Here is a 16,980-nt window from a genome sequence, read left to right as displayed (position 1 = left end):
TTTTTTGAGACAGAGTCTCACTCTGTCGCCCAGGCTGGAATGCAGTGACGTGATCTCGGCTCACTGTAACCTCTGCCTCCCAGATTCAAGCGATTCTCCCCCCACGTCAGCCTCCTGAGTGGCTAGGATTACAGGCGTGTGCCACCATGCCCAGCTAATTTTTGTCTTTTTAGTAGAGACGGGGTTTCACCATGTTGGCCAGGATAGTCTCAAACTCCTCACCTCAGGTAAGCCATTTCTTCAATCATAATATACCTTAATTCTACGAGTAAAAGTAAAAAAATACATATTCGTTTGATTCAGAAGTCAGGTGATGCAAAGAAAAATGTAGAGTCTAGTCACCTGCACGACTGGAGTGTAACTAGAGCAAACACACTCATTGAGACGGAACATGTAATAGGAAGATTCTCAAGAACATTGCTTAATATTTTAAATCCACATCTTGAAATGCAATTGCCTCCCACATACACCCACACAGGTCATTACAATTTTATCTTCTATAAAATTGATGAAAATTAGTAATTATAAAAGTATAATTTTTAAAAATAAAAATATGGACCTAATTATTGCTTCATATATTTTGTTCACAAACTATCATTTAAATAATTACTATTAAAATATGCCTATTATTCACATAAAAGGGCTCATTTGACCAGTCCATTAAAAACCCAAAACTGGCCAGGCACGGTGGCTTCCCTCAGGTCAGGAGTTTGAGACCAGCCTGACCAACACGATGAAACCCTGTCTCTATTAAAAATATAAAAATTAGCCGGGTGTGGTGGCGTGTGCTTGTAGTCTTAGCTGCTCAGGAGGCTGAAGCAGGAGAACTGCTTGAACCTGGAAAGCAGGGGTTGCAGTGAGTGGAGATTATGTCACTGCACTCCAGCTTGGGCAACTCACCCTTCAGAGTGAGACTCCACCTCAAAAACAAATAAGCTTAAAAAAATAAATAAATAACCCAAACTTGCTTACCTAAAAGTAATTGAGCATATATTACCTTCTACCCATTGATTTACTCAGCATATAAAATTTAATTCCTTTACATTTAATAAAGTTTCTTAAGATTAAATGCCTGTATTTAATGTACAACATTAAAACCAAATTCTTCCAATCCTTTAAGTGGCAAATGATCCATCCAGTAAATATTAGAAATAACTATCTGATTTTCTTGTTTTTGTGCTTTAATTCCTTTCATATTTAATAAAGTCTCTTAATCTTAAGAATAAATGCCTGTATTTAATTTACAATATTAAAACCAAATTCTTCCAGTCCTTTAAGTTGCAAATGGTCCATCTAGTAATGCTGGAAATAACTATCTGATTTGCTCGTTTTGTGTTTTCTTTTATAAGGTCAGCTCTATTGCTCTGTTTGTTTTGTTAGTCTGATTGTTGTTTTTTGTTTTTTTTTTTTTCTTTTTACAGGGATGGTTTTTCATCTCAAGAGCTGCTTCTAGTTTTGGCGATGAGAACTACTAATAGAAAAATTTAACCATAATCCTCATAGTAATCCAGGCTGGTACATTTAAGATGCTTTTTAATTATTATAACTTTAAAATAGTATCATTTAATCCTACACTCCACCTAGCAATATTAGAACTAATTTGCTTGTTTTTGTACAACATTGCAGGTAAACACTGACTAGAAGACCAATTTCAAAACACTGCAAAAATCTCTTATTTCGGCTGGGCACGGTGGCTCACGCCTGTAATCCCAGCACTTTGGGAGGCCACGGCGGGTGATCACGAGGTCAGGAGTTCAAGACTAGCCTGGCCAAGATGGTGAAACTCTGTCTCTACTAAAAATACAAAAATTAGCCGAGTGTGGTGGCAGGCGCCTGTAATCCCAGCTACTTTGGAGGCTGAGGCAGGAGAATTGCTTGAACCCGGGTAGCAGAGGTTGCAGTAAGCCAAGATTGCACCACTGCACTCCAGCCTCCAGCCTCCAGCCTGGGTAAAAAGTAAGACTCTGTCCCCCCCCCCCCAAAAAAAAAACCTCTTATTTCCCAGAGGTCTCAGAGGAAAGGTATTAGGTTTCCTCAGTCCTCCATTAAATCATGGGTTTAGGGGAACAAAGTTTAGATCTCAGGAGGCTGCAAACTTCAAAGAAACTGGAAGCTCAATGAATTAGTTTTCAATACCATATAATCAAATTTTTATTAGATTGGCTATAATAACTCACAAAGAAAAAGTATAGCACTTTACAGTTTGCCTCTGCTATAATGATTGAGAGCTTTCATTCTGCATTTAAACCAAGAACATTACAAGTAAAAAGTCAAAGTCACCAAAATAAAATAAGCAGCAAGTTTGAAAGCATAGCCAACAACATATTTTGGAATTCATGGAAAACTGTATTATGAATATCATTTGTGACATTCACTTATACATTTATTCACTAAGTATTTACTTAACTTTATGCCTGGTATATAGCTTACATGCTGGAAATACAAAAATAAGACAGAAATTGCACTCACAATGCCAAAAGACTTAGTGGGGATATTCAAAAATATAGACATGATCAGTTTCCCAATCATGCCATACACTTCACTTAAACTTGAATAGGGAAAAGAAAGCCAGAGATTACTATGAAAATATCTAAGTGAATCTTCAACTGCCTTTATCATTCTCACCATAATTTACTATATAATAATCACAAACTTTTTTTTAATCTTTCAGATGTCCTACAGATTCTAAGGCAAGTCATAGATGCTACTTCCCCCAAAAAAGCACAGGAAAGATGTTGAAGAAAAAGACACCCCTTAGGACACAGGCATAGGGCAATTAAGCTACTCAATTTTCCTTTGCACCCAAAAAATGCTAAAATCTTTGTGGATTATGTAAAAGTCAATTACTTACTCGAGAGGGAGAGAGGAAAAGAAGGAGTGGATAAGTTGTGTCATGGTGTTAACTGCTAGGGGCTCCAAAAGACAAGTATATGCATGTTTGCAATACTGTTCTTTCCCTTTTTAGGTAGTTTTGACTTTCCCAAATGAACAGGGGATACAAAGCAACTTTTCAAAATGAGGAGCTTATACTATGAAATCAAATAGGCATACCTATGTTGATCTCCTAAGTTTTGTGAGATCATTTATTTATCAAGTTGAAGAGAGTAATATTTTAGGCAGAAAATTATTCATGTATTTTTATTAATTTTATAAACACATTTTGAATCAATGTGCTATTTACTTGCCAAGAAAGGGTTAAATTATTTACAAAAGGATGCCTAATATATGAATGGATATAGTGATTTCTGAAAATATTAAGCTCTAAATTAAAATTTCTAAATCAACAGCAGCACAGCAAACCTCACTTCCAAGAAACTATAAAGAGTAATCCCCATCATAAAAGAGTATGCTACTAACAATAGCCTTGGAGAAATGACTGATAAGAAACCTGAGATCCTAAGACAAATAATGAAAAATAAATGCTAAGCGTTCAATGAAATTGCTATGTAAGCACTATGAAAAATAGAAAAACATTAAGAAAAAAATTAAAGTCCACAAAATACACATCTCCTGCAAAACTATTAAGTTGCATTTGACTTCTTTATTATACCATTCTTTCCTACAAAATGAGCTGAAAAAGACTGTCTTTTGAAAAAGATGGCCATAATAGTATCTCCCATTCCACGTGCTCCTCTAAGAATCTTGCCCACGCTGTCATGGAGAAGTGGAGACTCAGTCCCTTCCCCTTGAATTTGAACAGAAGCTGTGTTGACTGGAGGGAAACCTGTGTAACTTCTGAGATTAGGTCATAAAAAGTATTCTAAATTACAAGAAGAGTGAATTCCATATAAGGAACACAGTAATTTCAAACTCAAGGAAAAAGAATATATTTCACACTTGAAAATTATCAAAGTAATTCACTACTTTTATGGACTAGCAAAGGAAAGCAAGCACATACTGAGGTAATACATTAAGTTTCAATGAAATTATAACTGCTTCTAAATATAGTTCGCTTAAATCTTTAGATGACATTTAGAATTATATAGCCAAATTTTAGTAATTTCTGCCCAGAAAATAGAATCATGACTGTAATTTTTAAAAAATATACTGTAAAAACAAAAAGAAAATCTTTTGTGAATGTATAAAATAGTAAAAACCCTTTCTATAACAGGATAATCATAATCAAAATATAAATAAGAAGGGTTTCCAAATGATTTCAATCTTTTTTCCCATTCAAAAGAGTAAAAATTAGATGGTTACTGTAATTACTCCATGATGCTTTTGGTATCTGTGTATCTGTCAGTTTAATAAAACTCTGGTAACTGCAATTTTCATCAAAAGTGTATTTTGGACAGGCTCTCACCTGGTCTCTTCATCATCCCAAGCGATGCGCATGCCTTTCCCACCACCACCTGCTGAGGCCTTGATCATGACAGGGTAGCCTAACAGCAGGGAAGAATTAGACAGAAGTTCAGACTTTGATCATTGGGATGTATGAACATGACAACTGACCACATGTTCAATAACGCAGAAGACAATAATTAATTTATTTAAAAGTTCCTTCCTTTAGAGTCAGGAAAATAACACCAGTGTAATGATATATTTAAAAAATGAGAGTGTGACCGCTTTAAAAGAAAAAAGGGTACTTACACCAATAAACATAACATTTGCCCCACTAATAAATGCTTAAAAAACAGACATAAATTGACAGTGGATTCCAAAAAGAGAAGTACAGTATTAAGTAACCAAAGATATAAGAAGCAACTTATATAGCACCAAGAAACATCTCCAAAGCTGAGGTCTGCAAGCATAACAAACTAAATTCCCTTTTTTCAAAAACAGTGATTTTCAGGTACTTAAGGTAGTTTCATCTGAGGAGTCACGGAGAACCCCTACAGCTTTTATCAGCAAGAACTGACATGATGGTGCTGGGGGAAAAATCCAAACATGGCTATGATTCTAAGGACTGGAGAAGAAGCTCCAGCGCTCACTGGTATCAATGGAGAAGCTATTTCACTGTTCCATACATTCAACAGGGTGTTATGAAAATACAAAGTAAGGTCAAAACAAAGAGCACTTCCAGCTAAAGTTTTATAAGAAAAAATAAACTCATAAAATTGTCATTAGTTACATGATTAAGTATTTAGTTATTATACAGTAAAATTTCTGACAGCAAGAGTCCTTTATGACCATTTATCAAGAAAAGTATAAAAGTCCCCTTCTTTAGATGTTTTCTAAAAACAAGGTAGAAATATTCCTATGTCTGGGACCATTTATTTGTGATCTTTTCTGAAGAAAAAAGAGGTCAGTGAGCCCTTACAAGACCCTTCCCAGCCTGTGATGCTCTAATGGCACTCAGCTCAAGCTACAGGATCCTTAGAGGAAAAGGGAAAAGAAGGCCAAATGTCACAGACCTTTTGACCCCCAAACCACAAAGCATCACTCTTTACTTCAACTTAGTTAAAACAGCACCTGCTTCCTAAGTGTTTTCAATTTAAAATTTTTTATGTTCATTTATATGGGCTTGTATTTTTGAAACAATGCTCAGTGCACTGAGAAGAAAGATAAAGAACATGCTCTTACATTGAGAGCCTTCAAATCCAGGAAGAGAGAGGCCAAGGACCCAAATAGTATCATCACTGGCAATTGAACAAAGAAAGGATCATATGGAGGTAGAGAGAAAAAGAATTAAGAAAAATGTATTATAGAAAGGGCCATTTAGGCCAGGTGCCGTGGCTCACGCCTGTAATCCCAAAACTTTGGGAGGGTGAGGCGAGTGGATAACGAGGTCAGGAGATAGAGACCTGGACAACATGGCGAAACCCCATCTCTACTAAAAAATACAAAAATTAGCTGGGTGTGGTGGCACACACCTGTAATCCCAGCTACTCAGGAGGCTGAAGCAGGAGAATCGCTTGAACCTGGGAGGCACAGATTGCAGTGAGTCAAGATTGCACCACTGCACTCCAGCGTGGCAACAGAGCAAGACTCCATCTCAAAAAAAGCAGTGGGAGGGGGAGCATTTAAATGATGCTATGAAGAATGAGCAGGACTTGAACATTTCAGGCAGGAATAGTGGAGAAAACAGAGGTGGGGTTTATAGGACAAGTTTAAGGAATGACTAAAACAATTCAGTTGAAGTACAGAGAGTCATCTGTAGGATGGTAGGGGAAACGACAATAGAAAACACAGATGCAGCAAAGTATGGAAGATTGTGCACGCTTTGAGTCTTGATTCTACACGAGACTACGCATAATTTTTAATCCTGCGTGAGAGTGCCAAGAATGGCATTTGTCTCATTCACAATAACAAGCATAAAATAATCGGAATGAAATCAATAGAGAAGAATTAGCTATTTTAGGGGAGTGAAGAAACCCAATTAAAAATTTGATACTGGTATACCTGCAAAATCCTGTTTACAACAACTTAATAGATCCTTACCCTCATCCCCTCAAAAAAAGTATTTTATCAATGCATCGTCACAAACGATCCATATGACAGGAAACCACAAGAGCTGTGAGACAGCCAACATCACTACATCCAGTTCCCTCTGAGGATTAAGAAATTTGCAGTTTTTCTGGCTCTAGTACTAATCTCATTTTAGTCATTTACTATGGACCCTAGATTGTGAATTTCAAAATCAGACATGGAAATCGTACTTGCTCACAAGGAACAAGCTGGGGACACAAGATGCATACAAAAATTTGTCAACAAAAAAAATCATTTGATGTTCAGAAAAGGTGAGAAGTCATTAGAGAATAGGGCAATATATGATAAGGCATTGTGGTCTCCCAGTGCTGCTGGCATCATAGCATTAGACCTGTGAATACATGTAACCCAAGAAGGCAAGATTCCCTGACCAAAATCTCACAAACCAAATGGAAAAAGGTTGGGAGGGAGGAAGAAACTGATGCAAGTTAGTGAGACTAGCATTTTTTTTTTTTTTTTTTTTTTTTTTTTTTCGGACCTTGCTCTGTCGCCCAGGCTAGAGTGCAGAGGTGCAATCTTGGTTCATTGCAGTCTTGAACTCTTGGGCTCAAGCAATCCTCCCACCTCAGCCTCCTCCATAACTGGGACAACAGCTGCACCCCAACACAGTCAGCTAATTTTCTTTTTTTTTTTTTTTTTTTTTAAATGGAGTCTCAGTATGTTTCCCACAGTGGTCTGGAACTCCTGGTCTTAAGTGATCCTCTTGCCTTGGACTTCCAAAGTGCTGGGATTGTAGGCATAAGCCACTGAACCTGGTTGATACTAACTCTTAATCTAGTCCTTGAGCTATATTCTGAAATAATCTAACAGTAAGGTTTTGTACTTAACTTCTTACACCAAATAGGTCATTAGATTTCAGGCAGTACATATGCTGTCACCACACCATGGAGAAATAATACTTAAGACATCTGAAGAGGAAGGAAAAGAATAATCCACACAGACAATGTTAAATATCAAACAGTCCCTCGTCCCTACTTTCTTGTGTCCTTGCCACTCTAATTAAGATAAGTAAACTAGAAGTGGAAGGAAAAACAGATTTAGTCAAAGGTTGGCATTCCTGGAAAAATCAGAAATGATCAAGTTGATGGTGCATGTTACCCCTCACTTACCTCGTCTGGACATGAAATTTCCACTAATGTTCTCTCACATTTTCTCATCCGCTGGAGCACTTACTTCTGTGCTTGGCTCTTGTCTATAATGTATTTGTTTAATTGTATGTTCTTCAGCTGACATATGTTTGAAACAGAATGATACGGTTTGGCTCTGTGTCCCCACCCAAATCTCATCTTGAATTGTAATAATCCCCATGAGCTGTAGAAGGGACCGGTGGGAGGTAAGTGAATCATGGGGATGAGTTCCCCATTCTGTTCTCATGACAGTAAGTTCTCACAAGATCTGATAGTTTTGTAAGTGTCTGGTATTTTCCCTGCTGGCACACATTCTCTTCTTGTCTGGAGCCATGTTAAGATGTGATTTTGCTCCTAATTCACCTTCCACCATGACTGTGAGGCCTCCCCAGCCATGTGAAACTGAGAGAGCATAAAACCTCTTTTTCTTTATAAACTACCCAGTCTCAGGTATGTATTTATTAGTGGTGTGAGAATGGACTAATACAAAGAACATAACAAAACACAAATTCTGCAAGGCTCTTAAAAGGAGATAAATGTCCTAGTAGGAAGAGATTGCTTTAAAAAAAAAAAAAATCAGGCCCTAGTGTTCTTCCCAAGTTTTTCCTCACCTTCCTGGTCCTCTCACTGGATGCCTACTGCTACCACCTTCCCTCACCCCAAACACAGTGGTGACTCCCCTACTGACATTCCACCTCCAACACAGTCTCCATTCCTTATTCCCTTCTGCACATTAAAAGAGGCACCAATGCTTCCGAAAAGAAATCTACTAAGTACTATATGAAAAAATACATGAAGAAAATACAGAAACCTAAGTTACCAAAGTACTGCGGAGTTTCCATTCCTGCCTTTCTACTCAGTTTTCAAGGGCAGGTTTAAGTGCAGGACAAGAATCTTCTCTGGGCCTCTCACCTCCCAGCTACCAGTGAGTCTTACTTTCTACCACAAAGCAAGCAGTCTTCTTTCTAACTCTACCATCAAATTCATATTCATCAGCTTAAAAATGTTTACTGAATATACACTATGAGCCTTACCCGGCTCTGTGGGCTATGAAGACCAAAAATTCAGAAAACTCCCTGCTATCTAGCAGACAATGATATACAAACATACATGCATCTAAATACCACGTGTGAGTCGGGTAGAGTAGCTCACACCTGTAATCCCAGCTACTTGGGAGGCTGAGCTGGGAGGACTGCTTGGGCCCAGGAGGTCAAGGCTGTAGTATTTATATATGTATGTATACATATATAAATAAATAAGTACATGCATGTCTCACATAGGATGTAAGATAGCGATGGCTGCGATAAAACAACATGGAGGGAATAAATGTAACTGAGAGTGATGGTTACTGTTGCTTGAAAATGCTTCTTCAAGAAAACTGGTATTTAAACTGAACCTAATGACATGACAGAGAGAGCACTCTGAAAAGCAATGAGGAGGGATGAGCCTGGACAGAAGGAACAAGTTGGAAAGTGTGATACAGGAAAGGGAAGTACCTAATACAGCATCTTAAAAGATCACTTTGGCTGCTGTGCAATGAATGAGTTGTGAAAGGGCAAAGGTAGAAACAAGGAGCTGGTGAGGAAGCCTTTGCAGCAGTCCAGCTAGCAACAGAGATAGTGAGAAAGACAAAGACTAGAGTCAGCGACAGTTTGGATGTGGAAGATAAGGGGATGAATGAAGGAAGATTCTAGGAGCTTAGGAGATTTTCCATTTAGTTATGGATTCCAAGTTAAAAAGAACTATCTTTTTTGACCAACTGATAATGCCATGTTTACCTACTCAAGACACAGTACATAACATCACTTTTCAAGCAAAGCCCATCCCACCCATGGCAGCACAACCTTGTAACCTAAAAGCTGATAAAATGACACCATACTGATGCAATAGTGCTAGGCTGTATAATAAAGAATCTTATGTGTTTTTTTTCCCCTATAATTTCTTGAATTAAAATTTCACAGACTATACTAACTAATGGGAAAGGAAAAATAAAAAGAAGGAAAAAGAAAAGTATTTCTTAGGGAATGTCTTATTCCTAATTTAGCGGTACTAATCAGAAGCCTCTCATGGATCAAAGAGAAGATGTGATGGGGAGTGAAGGTCTTCTTTAAAATCAATTGCAAAACACCTATCATTAACGGCAGGGCCTTTGTTTCCTAAAGGGAAGGTCCAAAGTAAAAAGAAAACACAAGATATTTCAAGAAGTAGAACAGTACTCTTGATCGATAGAATAGGTCCTCATAATGGGTAATAAGGCCTCAGAAAAGACCCCCCAACTCCAAGAAAGAACTAGGACAGAAAGGAAGGAAATCCCTAGATGAAGGTTGTGCATAATTACATAGAAATCACAGTACGCGTTGCCTTGTTTCATTTCTTTATGCTCCTCTAATGCAAAGTAGTTCACTTGCTATTTGGACTCCTCTCAATCTCCCCAGAAGGGAAGGTGTGAGTTTGCTGTTTTGTGCTGATGAAGCAGGGGAGAGCTCTTAAATACTAAAAAATACTAGAAATCTTAAATACTACATAGTTGACATTGTATCCTCAAGTTCTTCCATCACATCAAAAATAAAATAAAAAATCAATTTATCCCAAACTGACAGTTTGATTACTTAAGATGGCATCCACTAAATTTCCTCACAGAAAATATGCCACTTTTTTTCTTAGCAAATAATCTGTAGATTGACACTTTGAAGCTGTGATTATCCTATACCCAAACAATTTTCACCCACTAGTAAAAATGAAGATTAATGATTCTTACTTCAATAATGTCTATATTGTTCACTGTAAAATGAGTAAAAAACACATAAAGACAAAGATCTTTGCCTGTCTTCTTTGTTGTTTCTGCAGTGGCTGAAACTGCCTAAAGAATAACATGCAAAGTAATAGTTATTAAGTAAATGTATTGGTTAATAATCTGAGTAGCTATAAGTCATTATTTTTAACTGCTGTCATCTATTTCGCCTACAAACATATTGTAGCATTATCCACTCCACTGCGAATGGACATCCAGACTGTACCCTGTTCTATTTGTATAACAATGCTCCTTTGCGTATTTTTGTACTTCTTGTCTGGAACTTTGTATAAGAGCTTCCTAGTATATAAGAGCCTCCACTATTGTTAAGATATCAGTCCTCCTCAACATGATCTACAGATTGAACACAATTAAAATCAAAGTCCTAGCAAGTTATTTTGTGGATATTAACAAACTGATTCTAAAGTTTATATGGAAAGGAAAAGACCCAGAATAGGCATCACAATATTGAAGAAAAATAACAAATTCAAAAGACTAACACTACCCAATTCAAGATTTACTATAAAGCCACTGTCATCAAGACAGTGTGGTATTGTCTAAGACAGACAAATTATTCAAGAGCCCAGAAATAGATCCACACAAATACAGTCAACTAAACTATGACAAAGTAGCAAAGGCAAATCAATGGAGATAGTCTTTCCAAACAAAGGGTACTAGCATAACTGGATACTCATTATGCAAGAAAATTAATCTTACCACAATCCTTATACCTTTCATAAAAATTAACTCAAAATGGATCATAGACCTAAATATACAATGCAAAACTATAAAATTTCTGGAGAAAATCTAGGTGACTTTGGTTTAGCAATGAGTTTTTACATATAACACCAAAAGCACAAACCACTAAAAATGGACACATTTAACTTTATTAAAAACTTCTGCAGTGTAAATAACATTCTTAAAAGAATAAAGATGCAGGCTGGTGTAGTGGCTCACACCTGTAATCCCAGCACTTTAGGAGGCCGAGGCGGGCAGATCACCTGAGGTCAGGAGTTCGAGACCAGCCTGATCAACATGGAGAAACTCTGTCTCAACTAAAAATACAAAATTAGCCAGTGCGGTGGCACAAGCCTTTCATCCAAGCTACTTGGGAGGCTGAGGCAGGAGAATCGCTTGAACCCGGAAGGTGGAGGTTGTGGTGAGCCAAGAGCATGCCACTGCACTCCAGCCTGGGCAAGGGAAGCAAAACTTCATCTCAAAAAAGAATAAAGACACATGTCCTAGACTGGGAGAAAATATTACAAAATCCATACCTAAGAAAGAAGTTCTATCTAAAATATACAGAGCTCTTAAAACTCAACAATAAGAAAACAAACAACCCAACTGAAAAATGAACAAAAGATTTGGACACCTCAATCAAACAGAAACATAGATGGCAAATAACAGTATGAAAAGATGCTCAATGCTATATGTCATCAGGGAATTGCAAACTGAAGCTATGAGACATTATTATGCACCTATTAGAATGACTAAAATCCAACACACTGACAACACTAAATGTTGGCAAAGATGAAGGACACCTGAAGGAATGTCTCCGAGTTGAAATTTCTATAGCAAACACTGAAAGAATAGAAATAGAATATAAAATTTCCAACACAGTGGAGGGGGGAATGGAAGGGAAAAAATAAAATAAGAACAAGAGATTTTTCTTTTAAAGTCATCATCAAAAAGAAGCCAAGAAAGATGAGAAAACAGAATCCAAACAATGGAGCAAACACCCCCCCCAAAAAAATAGATTATATAAATAAAAACATATTTTAAATACAATATAAATGGACAAAACTGTCCAGCTAAAAGACAAGCTCCACCACGCTAAACAGAAATAAAATAAAATAAAAATCCAATCCATGCACTTGTAAGAGGCACACCTAAACCAACAATTCATTGGCAGATGAAAAAGATAAAGAATGATACACAGATAAGACAAAAATAAGCTTGTTTAGAATACAAGTATCATAAAATTAGACTTAAAAACCAAAAATTAGTCATTATGTTTTGACAGCCAAGGAGACACGATACACTGTAATATACCTATTATCTTATCTAAAAACAGGAAAGCAAGGAAAAATTGGAAAATCCACTTTTTCAAATATGGGTCAATCAAATATCCAAAAATATCATAAGGCAGCTGGGCGTGTGACTCAGGCCTGTAATCCCAGCACTTTAGGAGGCAGAGGCAGATGGATTACTTAAGGTCAAGAGTTTGAGACCACCCTGGCCAACATGGTAAAACCCTGTCTCTACTAAAAATACAAAAAAAATTAGCCAGGTATGGTGGCAGGCACCTGTAATTCCAGCTACTCAGGAGGCTGAGGCAGGAGAATTGCTTGAACCTGGGAGGCAGAGGTTGCAATGAGCCAAGATCCTGCCAATGCACTCCAACCCAGAGAACAGAGTAAGACTCTGTCACAAAAAACAAACAAACAAACAAAAAACACTCAGGCTACGCTGGGCCCGGCGGCTCATGCCTATAATCCCAGCACTGTGGAAGGCCGAGGTGGGCAGATGACCTGAGGTCAGGAGTTCAAGACCAGCCTGGCCAACATGGTAAAACCCCGTCTCTGCTAAAATACAAAAATTAGCCGGACATGGTGGTGGATGCCTGTAAGCTCAGCTACTTAGGAGGCTGAAACAGGAGAATCACTTGAACCTGGGAGACAGAGGTTGTAGTGAGCTGAGATTGTGCCATTGCACTCAAGCCTGGGCAACAGAGTGAGACTCTGTCTCCAAAAAAAAAAAAAAAAAAAAAGAATCACTAGAAAATTTGAATACCCTAACTGGTAAATCTGACCTCTTGAGTTATCTATAAGACATTGCATACAATAATTTGAGAATATACATTCTTTTCAGAAACATACAGAATATGTATTCAGAGTGACTTATTCCTTAGCCATAAAGCAATTTTCATCAAATCTGAAAAGTTTTCAATGAAAAAGATGACACTCTGACCACAAAGCAATTAAGTTAGAAATCAGTCATTAAAAAAAAAAAAAAAATTTTTTTTTTCAGTTATTTAGAAAGATATCACTAGGCTTGGCATGGTGGCTTACATTTGTAATCCTAGCCCTTTGGGAGGCCAAAGCAGGAGGATCAACAGAGCCCAGGAATTCAGGACCAGCCTGGGCAACATGGCATAACCCTGTCTCTATAAAAACAACAAAAGTTAGCCAGGAGTGGTGGCATGTCCCAGCTACTCCAGTGGCTGAGGTGGGAAGATTGCTTGAGTCTACGAGGTCGAGGCTACAGTGAGCCATGATCACACCACTGCACTCCAGCCTGAATGACAGAGCAAAGCTCTATCTCAAAAAATTAAAACACATCACCAAATGACATATGAGTCAAAAATCACAGGAGAAATCTGAAAATACTTAGAAATGAACAATCATGAAAAATATATACCAAAGTTATTAAGTACAGTTTTCCGCCCAGATCTCTAGTTCAGGACATTGCCTCAACTGTTGAAAGTATTGTCAACCAACAGCTGACTTGTCCTAGGCTTTCCGCCTAAGGTCATGCCCCTTCCTAGGGGCAGCCCACCCCCAGTAGTTAGTTGATACAGGTATATAAAGGCTGAATCGTCTTGCCCAAACTTGGAACAACTAAGAAAGACCAACGAATATTCACAGCTCTCTAAATTATTAGCTGATGCCTTTGTCGAGAGAAAATCAATTCAACTTTTCCCTCAGCTCAGCTTCCTTCATTCCTCCTTAGGTGTTGGTCCCAAAAGTATTTCCCCCCAATAACTTCCAATGTCTACCTCCAAGGGATTCCAAGCTATGAAAAGAGGAATACATTTGGAAGGCTATTACAGTGCGGTAGGCAAGGGATGACACCAACTTAAAGAAAGAGAATAGTGGTAGAAATGCAGAGAAGTGGATAAATTCAATAAATATTTAGGAGATGATGGTGATAATCTGCAAATTTTAAAACCACACAATGAGATGTAATAGTGAACACCTCGCCATGAAGAATGTCCTATTGCTCATTATCAAAATTAAGGCTTCTTTATGTCCTGCCTATGTGATCTATGACATTGCAGATGGTGAAACCTCCATTAACCTTAGCCACTGAATAAGGATAGCATAGAACAAAACGCCTCCTTCTCACCCTACAACCTGATGGATGAGAAGCTGACATACAGAATGATGAAAAAGTAAATCTGTTTTGTTTAAAATCACAGCGGAAGGGCAATAAAATGTGGTACAGTCGAGCTCTGGTGAACTAATGACAACTGCACAAACTCTAATTAAATGTAGTATATTACTAGAGTTTTCCAAGGAATCTAGCTCAAAAGCTACTGAGAAATTTGGCTGCCATACATCATGTAACTATACTGAAAAATTGCTGCTGTAGACGCAAACAAGGTGGTAGTTAAAAATTCAAGCAAATTGGGGAAATATAGTCTGTTATCAATGCAGTACTCATTTTTCATTTGATCATAATTTTCCACTGATTTTATTGCTCTCTTTAAATCACAAATGGTTATATTTAGTTTCATCATTATCATTAGTTTTGGAGTAACATTCGAGTTGGCACACTTCAGACTAAGGTGATACACATTTGCATCAATACTATTTAGAGTCTGTAATTATCTAGTAACTAGTAAACATATATGTGTTGGAGTCTATGATTTATTAATATCTCTATTACTAATGTACACACACACAGCCTTTCCTCAATTTGTCATACACATATATACAAATAACTATATAAATATATTTAAATAAGACTGAATCAATATTGTACATATAAATATATAATCAAGACGTGTTACACACTAAGCAATCCAACACATGACACTATTTCTTTGGCAGAAAAAGGCAAAACTGATTTTGCCTGCCTATTACTTCTCTCTACTCAGGCAAATAAAAAATACTAGATCCCTAACTCTGCTTCAGGGATCAGAAATCAGTGCATTTCAGTGTACAGATAAGAGCAAAAGGCTTCACAGACAGGAAGTTTCCAAACAAAAAAAGCAATGTTTTTTCACATTACAATGTGTTTCCACATTCCTGCCTGACTGTTATGCACAGTCTTTTCCAACAGAGTAACAGAAAAAGGAAAAAAATGGTAAATACGAATGACTAACAATAAAACAAGAGAAGGAAGATGAAGGACTGAGGGAAATAAAAAGAGGCAGAAACAGCAAATTTAACAGTAAAAGACAGAAAGAGAACTTGTGAAATTATGCTTAAACCCAAATGTGCATGCTGGAATAATAAAAGAAAATATAAGCACCCAGTGGGAAAAAAAAGAAGAAGAAAGCCACAGAACACACATTCCAATCTCCCAGGGAATATCTTTCTAATCTCAAATGACCACAACACTTCAATAATAGGAAAACAATAAAATAAAAATCTCATTCTTTAATGGATTTCACAAAGATTATTTCAATGCCATTTTCTTTAACATAACTTTTCCTTTGCCATTTGTTATTCAATCTCCTTAAATATTAAATGTCTTCTCCTGAAGACCAAATTGCCAAATAAATTAACAAGATGTAACATTATGAAGAAGGTATAACTTGTCATGCTTTTTCAAAGGTTTCTTCCATATAACCTTAACCCCAGAGTCACATATAACATCTGAAAATTTTTCTAAGCTGCCTGAAATAAACAGACAAAATAAAAAGATTTCAGACTTAGCCATGTATTTTTATCCCTCTTAAATACGAACTATTGGTTCTATATAAGCAACACAAGCAACTTTAAAAAAAAATGTTATATTATGCCAAAAGGAAGATGAGAAAAATAGGCAAAGGAAAACAGCCAGGGCAGAAAAGAAAGGACTACCATAATCCCCACACACTAAAAAGAGACTGAGCAGAGGCTGTCAGAAGACTAATATAACAAAAAGTCAAATGGGAGAGCCAGACTTTCAAAGAATGTAAGATGTCATGGGAACAGGTTAGTGTAAATGCAGTAAGATTCAGTAAAAGTCTTTCGGGGGGTGGTGGGAGAAAGAAAATAAAAAAGACTTTCATATATTTGAATCTTAGTTTCCTACAAATTCTCACTAGTACAGCCTAATGAACACAAGGACAGCCTACAAAAATTGATGACTAGTAGTCACTAACAAGTACATATTGAATTTATTTGAATAATCCTAGATCTTTCTTTTTTTTCAATTACCTATCTGCTGAAAGTTTATCATGTTTTGCTTAATATTCCTTCTTTTTTCCAGGTATTTCTATTATAAAATTGAAGATTAAGCAGGGAAATGGAGAAAATTACAGTCAAATTCTGGTTTATAAATATTATAAAAGAACTTTAAAATATGTGACTGCTTAATTCATTTCTATACACACACACACGTATATATACACACACAAACACACAAATTTTTATTTTGATTCAGTCACCAAATAACCCCTTGCTGAATATATACTCTATAACAAGCATTAAATATTATAAATACAAAGAAAACTCACTCATGGTCAATTTTATTATAAAATAGTAACCAGACAGATGAGGTGGCTCACACCTATAATCCCAGCACTTCAGGAGGCCGAGACAGGTGGATCACTTGAGGTCAGGAGACTGAGACTAGCCTGGCCAGCACGGTGAAACCTTGTCTCTACTAAAAATACAAAAATTAGCCAGGCGTGCTGGT

General features: G+C 37.0%; 1 protein-coding gene across 4 annotated transcripts in view; it reads right to left on the bottom strand.

Annotated features, from left to right (window-relative positions):
- PCCA (propionyl-CoA carboxylase subunit alpha) overlaps nt 1-16,980 on the bottom strand; it is a 429,187-nt gene that overhangs the window by 264,747 nt on the left and 147,460 nt on the right. For all 4 annotated transcript variants that reach the window (XM_017503569.1, XM_017503572.1, XM_017503570.1 and 1 more), the window contains one exon: nt 4,304-4,382. In XM_017503569.1, the coding sequence (XP_017359058.1) occupies nt 4,304-4,382 (79 nt within the window). The remainder of the gene's footprint in view (nt 1-4,303; nt 4,383-16,980) is intronic.

Source organism: Cebus imitator, unplaced genomic scaffold, assembly GCF_001604975.1.
Source record: "Cebus imitator isolate Cc_AM_T3 unplaced genomic scaffold, Cebus_imitator-1.0 Scaffold312, whole genome shotgun sequence".
Classification (NCBI taxonomy): domain Eukaryota; kingdom Metazoa; phylum Chordata; class Mammalia; order Primates; family Cebidae; genus Cebus; species Cebus imitator.
The sequence above is the reverse complement of the archived record's forward strand: the minus strand, read 5'-3'. Positions and strand labels throughout refer to the sequence as shown.